At 55.9% G+C, this 7716-nt stretch overlaps 1 protein-coding gene across 1 annotated transcript; it reads left to right on the top strand.

Annotated features, from left to right (window-relative positions):
- Nucleotides 1-77: 77 nt before the first annotated feature.
- Nucleotides 78-7682, top strand: SGSH (N-sulfoglucosamine sulfohydrolase). Its single transcript, XM_065897421.1, has 8 exons — nucleotides 78-187; nucleotides 1334-1494; nucleotides 2989-3094; nucleotides 3378-3528; nucleotides 3878-4034; nucleotides 4400-4481; nucleotides 5335-5538; nucleotides 6352-7682. The coding sequence occupies exons 1-8, from the start codon at nucleotides 91-93 to the stop codon at nucleotides 6909-6911; spliced, it is 1518 nt and encodes a 505-aa protein (XP_065753493.1). The 5' UTR covers nucleotides 78-90; the 3' UTR covers nucleotides 6912-7682.
- Nucleotides 7683-7716: the final 34 nt, after the last annotated feature.

Below are 7716 nucleotides of genomic sequence, written 5' to 3'. Positions count from 1 at the left end.
GCGGGTCCTGATGTACACGTGACCGAGGGTGGGGGCGGGAGGGCTGATGCTCATGTGACCGCGGGGCGGCGCCTGGCTAGAACCGCCGCTATGCGCTGCTCCGGGCCGGCCTGCTGGGTGTTGCTCCTCGTAGTGGGGCTCTGCTTTGTGCACCGGGCGCGCCCCCGAAACGTGCTGCTGATCCTTGGTAAGTTCCGACCCGCCGGCACCCCGGGCACCGCCCTCCACGGCCGCCGGTTGTCGACCCCAGAAGAGGCCAGCGCTAACCCTCCGTGCCCTGAAGACCCCATTGCCGTTCATTCCCCGACTCTTCTTTTTGCTGGCCCCAGACTCTTCGTGGTCGGCTCCTTGGAGAGGCAAGCAGAGGCGGCCCTGTCCACTGCAGGGTCTGGAGGGGTCGGCCCCAGCATTCACACCCCATTCCTGCCCCCGGTTCTGACCCTGTAGCCCGAACCGTGACCAGAGCAGCCAGGGCTAAGCCTGCGGTCCCCACCCACCTCAGGGCGCTGGGCGGCTTTCCACAGATCGCAGAGGGGATGCCAGAAGAGGGGCTGGTGCCCAAGTCCTCAGAGACCAGCAGGGTGCCCTGGATTTCTCATCTTCTCCCCAGCAGTGATAACCCCGTTTCCCTTCCCTTTTCAGACCCCAGAGCGCTGTGGCTCTACTCTCTTTCTCCTGGCTGAAGGGAGCAGCCCCCACTCACCCACCCGCCTTCTCCCCCGGCCCTGCCCGCCTCCGTGAAACCCCAAGTTCCTCTAGTGCCCTGTTGTTCACGAGACTTTCTGCTTGGGTAACCAGAGCCCAGCTATCACAAGGCAACCTGATGCTTTCCTCTTTTGAGGTCTGGCTGTCTGCCAGGGCCACTGTTTCTGATTAACTTTGTGGTCTGGGGCAGGTCCTTCAGCTAATTGTAACTTAAACAGCACCCTACAGAGCGGCTCCCTTCAACTCCTCCTATCTCAGGGGCATTGGCGGAGAACCAGCACGTGGATCCACATCCTCAGGCATGTCTGCAGAGCCCAGGACTGCCGAATCATGCCTGCTTGGATCTCATGCTCCCCTCAGTTTTAGGCCTGCCTACTACCATGTTCACCCAGTTTTCATACATGCCTGGTGGCATTCCCACTCAAGTAACAAGCCTGCTGAATATCATGCCCCCTTGGGTCATTCCCACTTGGGAATCACACCTGCCTTATATCAAGTCTACAGAGGTATCATACCCGCCTGGGCATCACTGCCAGGCCACTGCAGCAGGACCCAGGTCTCTCACTCCCACATGCTGCTCTTTCTGAGCCCAGGCCATCAGGTCCTCTATGTCTCCCTCCTTCCTCAGCGGATGACGGAGGCTTTGAGAGTGGTGCCTACAACAACAGTGCCATCACCACCCCTCACCTGGATGCCTTGGCCCGCCGGAGCCTTGTCTTCCGCAATGCCTTCACCTCCGTGAGCAGCTGCTCTCCCAGCCGGGCCAGCCTCCTCACTGGCCTGCCCCAGGTGAGGGCAGGGGTTCAGGAGGAGGGAGAGCCCCCAGGGCCTCTGCTGCTGGGAACCCCTCCCTGGTCTCCCTGGGGATGTGCCCACCTTCCCTCCCCCACCCCCAGCCAAATGGTCCAAGTGCAGCCCTGCTCCACCACTGTGTGACTGTGAGCAAATCACTTATCTCTGTGTGCCTCAATTTCCTCACCTGAAAGATGGGGTGATAGTAATACCTCACTCCTGGGATTACTATAGGATTGGCCAAGTTAACTCTCTGTATGTAAAGCTCACAGCAAGGTGCCTGGCAGGTACTTGCCCAGCCCAGTATTAACTCTTTTCATGATATTGTCCCAGGAGCTTTTGTGACAATAGAAGCTGCCATTTAAGGCACTTACTCTACTGTGCTGAGGTAAATGTAATGAAAGATTTACCATTTTAATTATTTTAAGGCTGCAGTTCAGTGGCATTACGTACACTCACCTTGTTGTGCAACCATCACCACCATCCGTCTCCAGGACTTCTTCATCACCCCAAACTGAAACTCTGTCCCCATTAAACACTAGCTCCCTGATCCCACTGCTCCGCCAGCCCCTGGCAACCACCATTCAACTTTCTGTCTCCGTGAATTTGGTTACTCTGAGTACATCACATAAGTGGAATCATATAGTGTTTGCTTTTTTGCGGCTGGCTGGTTTCACTGAGCATAATGTCCCCAAGCTTCACCCGAGCACGTCAGTACCTCACTACTTTTCAAGACTGAATAATGTTCCATTGTGTGGATAGAGCGTATTTTGTTTATCTATTTCTCTATTAGTGGACACTTGGGTTTCTTCCACCTTTGGTTGTTGGAGTAATGCTGCTGTGAACCTGGGTGTACATGGGCACTTACTCCTGATGTATTATCTCACAGCGTTATTTTATGCGGGGGATGCTCTGTACATCCCTTTCTGAGAGCCTGAGGCTGTGAGTAGGAGGCCTACATAAAGAGCAGTCTGTGGCCTGTACACAGAAGCTTCCTGTAAGGTTAATCAGGCAGCTGTAGGCTACGCTCACCTCTGGGCAGTGAGCCACAGGAATAAGGACAGGGTTTTTCCTTCTTACATCTCTCTAGCCTGTTTGAGTTTGCAACACGTACAACAATTTTTTTTACACTCTAAAAACGTCAGCTAATAAAAAGAGGCCTGTTGGTGTGGTTTTCACTCTACGATGTGTGCTCTTGATAGAAAAATTGAGAAGTACAGATACACAAAAAGAAGAAAATAAAAGCCACCCCTAATTTTAGTGTACATTCTCCCAGTCTATTGTATTTCCTGCTGTCGTCCCATGGTAGGGACCTGTGGGCCTGTTGGGCGGGGAGTGAGAGATGGAGAAAACCTCTCTGAGGACTCTAAATCAGGGGCCTACAAAGGGCCAGGCTGGTGAGCCTGGGAGAGCAGAAGCATTGCGGGTGGGGTGGGGGACAGGACCCTGGCTGCCAGGAGGTGCCCAGCCTCACAGCATCTTTGCTGGCAGCATCAGAACGGAATGTATGGCCTGCACCAGGATGTCCACCACTTCAACTCCTTCGACCGGGTGCAGAGCCTGCCTTTGCTGTTGGGCCGAGCTGGTGTTCTCACAGGTGAGGGGCTTCGTGTAGCCACAGGGGCAGGACAGCAACTTACCTCCCTGCCCCAGAGGGGCAAGGCCTTGTCCTGAGCCACCATGGGCCCTGTGTTGCCTGCTCTGAGCACTTGACCCCAAGGAATCTGGGCCTTCTGGCTGGGCCATGGGCACATGAGAACAAGGGCCCGGCTGCCCTCCTGGAGGCCACAGCAAGACACAGGGCCTGGGGAGCGGAGAAGGGGGCAGAGGGGAGTGGGAGACCGAAGGGGCTCTGGACAGGCCTATCTCCCCGACTCCAGGCATCATTGGGAAGAAGCACGTGGGGCCGGAGACGGTGTACCCGTTTGATTTTGCGTACACAGAGGAGAATGGCTCTGTCCTCCAGGTGGGGCGGAACATCACTAGAATGAAACTGCTGGTCCGGAAATTCCTGCAGACTCGGGACAACAGGTGTGAGGAGGGTCCCTCCCCCTTACTGCCCTCACACAGCCAGACCTCTGGACAGTTAATACTGGATGCAGATCCCAGAGTCTTTGGTTGGGATTCTTGGAGTCTCCAGACAGCTGGGGTGTGGGTGGAGGAGAAGGTTCCAGATGCTCAAGTTGATCTGGTCAGAAGAAGAGGGGACATGGGGACACTGAGGCAGTGTGGATCACGGGGAGGCTCTCAGTTGTAGGGGAGTAGGCAAAGCTGAGGGGTGTTCCTTCCCAAAGGATGAGGCTCCCCAGGGTAGAAGCCAGGTGGTGGGTCAGCCATCTGACCTTGACCTCAACGCTTAAGCCTGTCTCTCCATCTGCAGGCCTTTCTTCCTCTATGTCGCCTTCCATGACCCCCACCGCTGCGGGCACTCCCAGCCACAGTACGGGGCCTTCTGTGAGAAGTTTGGCAATGGAGAGAGTGGCATGGGGCAGATCCCAGACTGGACCCCGCAGACCTACAACCCGAAGGATGTGCAGGTAGGAGGACCTCTCACCACGTTTCCGAGAACTACCTTTCTTCCTCCACCCTGTAAATATGGGGACCTGTGCCCCGCTCATGGGTTGGCAGCCCTGGCCCCAGGTGTGTAAGAAGAAACCCTCTGACTCACTGGAGCCAGGTCCCCATCCGTGGGGTGGCAGAGAGAAGCATAAAGACATGGAATGATGTACCCAGAAGCGTGGGTGTTCTGGGATAATCCATTCAGGAAGAGAGATGATTTGGGGCCCTGGGAGGAAGGCTGGCACCTGTATCTCCCACCCTAATTCAAGCGCTGGCCACTTTGCCCCCTCCACCCAACCCATCTGTTCTAACCTTGACTTTCCACCCACCTGCCCCATCCCAGGTGCCTTACTTCGTCCCTGATACACCGGCTGCCCGAGCTGATTTGGCCGCTCAGTACACCACCATCAGCCGCATGGACCAAGGTGGGTTCAAGGAGCCCAGGTGGTGGGATAGGGCACAGCTTGGGCCTCCATCTTGAGCTAGAGCCAGAAATCCCAGTGCCGCAGGGCCATGTCCCCTCTAGGGGAGAGTCCTTCCCGCCTCTTCCAGCTAATGGTGGCTGCAAGTGTTTCTTGGCTTGTGCAGCATTACTCCAGTCTCTGCCTCTGTTGTCACGTGAGCTCCTTCCCTGTGTTTTCTCTTTAGTCTGTGGCCCTCCTCTTCATTTAAAGACACCTGTCATTCGATTTAAGGACCACCTAGGTATGTCAGGATGATCTCATCTCAAGATCCTTGACTTAATTGTATCTGCAAAGGCCCTCTTTCCAAATAACGTTACATTCACAGGTTCTGTGTGGACATATCTTTTAGGGGAACCACCATTCAACCCAGTCTGGGAGGTTGGTGCCTTTATCGTTTCCCTGTTGGTACCATTAGTTCATGGGGACTTGGGAAGGGGGTGGGTGTAGAGAGAATCCTATCTTATGGCCCCACCCAAGACCATCCTTATTACCTCCACGGGGAGATTCCAGGAAACACAGAAACCACTGCATGGCAGGTAGCAGCTGCATAGGGGTGACACGGAAGTGCCAAGGTTGGCCAGTGTCCTGGAGGGGTGCACTCAGGTGGAGGCCGTGCAAGTCCTGCTCCAGGACAGGGCCCAGGGCAGAGTGCTGGGCGGGAGGCCTGGCTGGTGGCAAGGAGGGCCGGGGTGATTGAAGGAAAAGACGGTGCAGGGTTCAGCAGCCGGATGAAGAAATGCTTTAGTGCACACGCATTCCCACAACTGCACATCTGCATGCGGCTGAGCTTTGCTATCCCCTCCACACCCTGCAGGGATTGGACTCGTGCTCCAGGAGCTGCGTGGAGCGGGTGTCCTGAATGACACCCTGGTGATCTTCACATCCGACAATGGTATCCCCTTCCCCAGCGGCAGGACCAACCTCTACTGGCCGGGCACTGCTGAACCCATGCTGGTGTCATCCCCAGAGCACCCAAAACGCTGGGGCCAGGTCAGCGAGGCCTACGTGAGCCTCCTAGGTATGACTCTGCATTCCATGCAGCAGGGGTCGAGGAGGGGGGATGGGGGAGGAAGAGGACATTTAGCGGGACCACCACGACCAGACGTAGCTCCTCACCCACTACCTTATGCGGTTGCCACATCACCTCAGTGAGGAAGGGATGATCAGCCTCATTCTACAGATGCAGAAATGAGGCTCAGAGACATGAAGTTAGGAGCCCAAAGTCACACAGCTTGTAAGCACCAAGCTTGGATTCCAGTTTGGGTCTCACTGACTTCAAGCCAGTCATTTTTCCACTGGCCCACTGGTGAGCATCAATCACCTGGAGCACTTGCTAGTATCCAAATATCCCACCCCAGAGTGTCTGATTCAGTAGGTCTGGGGTGATGCCCAAAAATTTGCATTTCTGACAAATTCCCAGGTGATAATTGATGCCCCTTGACCCCACGTTGAGGGGTCAGGGCAGCAGCATGCTTGGGCCCCTGTGGGCTCAGGGCTCACATCTCCCTTTGGCCCCAAGGTCAGAAAGCATTCTGGCCACAGCACAGAACAGGAATAGGCCCCTGTGTGGGGGCTTCCTCGCTGGTCTGAAGGATTTTAGAAGGATCCTGGGTATCACCAAGTTGGGGGCTCTTGTCATGGCATTGAAAGCATGATGGCCCAGAGGGTGACGCAGCAGTGACGGGTTGGCCTGTAGCAGCTTTTTCCTGTTGGTGATTTGATGTGCAAGGTGGCCCACCAGCTTCCAGAGTGGCCTGGATTCAGCCCTTCCACGGGGGTGGGTCTGGTGCCCTGGAGGGCCCGCCCTACTGAGATGTCATCTCCTTTCCAGATCTCACGCCCACCATCTTGGATTGGTTCTCTATCCCCTACCCCAGCTATGCCATCTTTGGCTCAAAGACTGTCCAGCTCACTGGGCGGTCCCTCCTCCCGGCACTGGAGGCGGAGCCTCTTTGGACCACAGTTTTTGGCAGCCAGAGCCACCATGAGGTCACCATGTCCTACCCCATGCGCTCCGTGCACCACCAGAACTTCCACCTTGTGCACAACCTCCACTTCAAGATGCCCTTTCCCATTGACCAGGACTTCTACGTCTCGCCAACCTTTCAGGACCTCCTGAATCGCACCACAGCCGGCCGGCCCACGGGCTGGTACAAGGACCTGCATCACTACTACTACCGGGAACGCTGGGAGCTCTTTGACAGGAGCCAGGACCCCCACGAGACCCAGAACCTGGCCACTGACCCCCGCTATGCCCAGGTTCTGGAACTGCTTCAGACCCAACTGGTCAAGTGGCAGTGGGAGACCCACGACCCCTGGGTATGTGCTCCCAATGGGGTGCTAGAGGAGAAGCTCTCTCCCCAGTGCAGGCCACTCCACAATGAACTGTGAGGCCCTCCCCACCCGCACAGTGGGGGACCGCTGTCCTGTGTCTGAGCTGTGTCCTGGCACAGGAATTCCCTGGGGGGTCCCCAGGATGGTGCAGGGTCCCCAACCTGTGACAAGGTGAAGGTGGTCTGGGGAACAGCAGGAAGAAGGGTCTGGGACATGGGGCTTCAGTCCCTCTTGGTTCTCTGGAACCCACAGACGTTCTTGTGCCCTTCACCTGAGAGGAGATGGGATTCTGTGTGCCATGAGGGTGGTGGGTGAGTGCAAACTGCACTCAATGAGGGGACAGTGTCTGTTTGTCAGTCCTGGTCTGGAGGGAGCCTTTGAAGGAAACCTGGGCTTGTCTTCTTCCTTCACTTTGTTCACAGTCAGGCTCCCGAGCCCCGGGCTGGGTTTCCATGAGACCACTGATTCTTGGCAGGCTCTCTAAGTGACGAGTTTCATCCTGGGGTCTGTATGGGCAGAGCTTGCCCTTCTTTTTGAGAGTGTCCAAGGATGAAGATGTCTCTGCTCAAGGCCTGAAACCGCCCCATCCTCTGGTTGGGTGAATTCTGTTTGGGTGAACACAAGTCTGTAGCACAGACAGTACTCATGGAATGCTCCAGACCTGCCGTGCCTCCGCCTGCCTGGAAAACCCAGAAAGGGGGCATTCTCCTCAAGTGGATGGGCTCCCATCACCCTTCCCACCCTCATCAACTCCATCCTGGAGGACATGGTGGGGAAGCCACAGGCCAGAGCATTGTAAAAGCTTTTTATTTTAGTAAAATATACCAAGTTCATTTTCTGGATTTGTTTATGACATGGGCCA

The sequence above is a fragment of the Phocoena phocoena genome, chromosome 19 (genome assembly GCF_963924675.1).
Source record: "Phocoena phocoena chromosome 19, mPhoPho1.1, whole genome shotgun sequence".
Taxonomy (NCBI): Eukaryota; Metazoa; Chordata; class Mammalia; order Artiodactyla; family Phocoenidae; genus Phocoena; species Phocoena phocoena.
Note: the sequence above shows the minus strand (reverse complement) of the source record. Positions and strands in the feature narration are given on the sequence as shown.

Coding starts and splice junctions, on each gene's coding strand:
- SGSH (XM_065897421.1), top strand. CDS start 91: ATGCGCTGCTCCGGGCCGGCCTGCTGGGTGTTGCTCCTCGTAGTGGGG. Junction 188..1,333: donor AAACGTGCTGCTGATCCTTG/GTAAGTTCCGAC, acceptor CTCCTTCCTCAG/CGGATGACGGAGGCTTTGAG. Junction 3,095..3,377: donor CCGAGCTGGTGTTCTCACAG/GTGAGGGGCTTC, acceptor CCCCGACTCCAG/GCATCATTGGGAAGAAGCAC.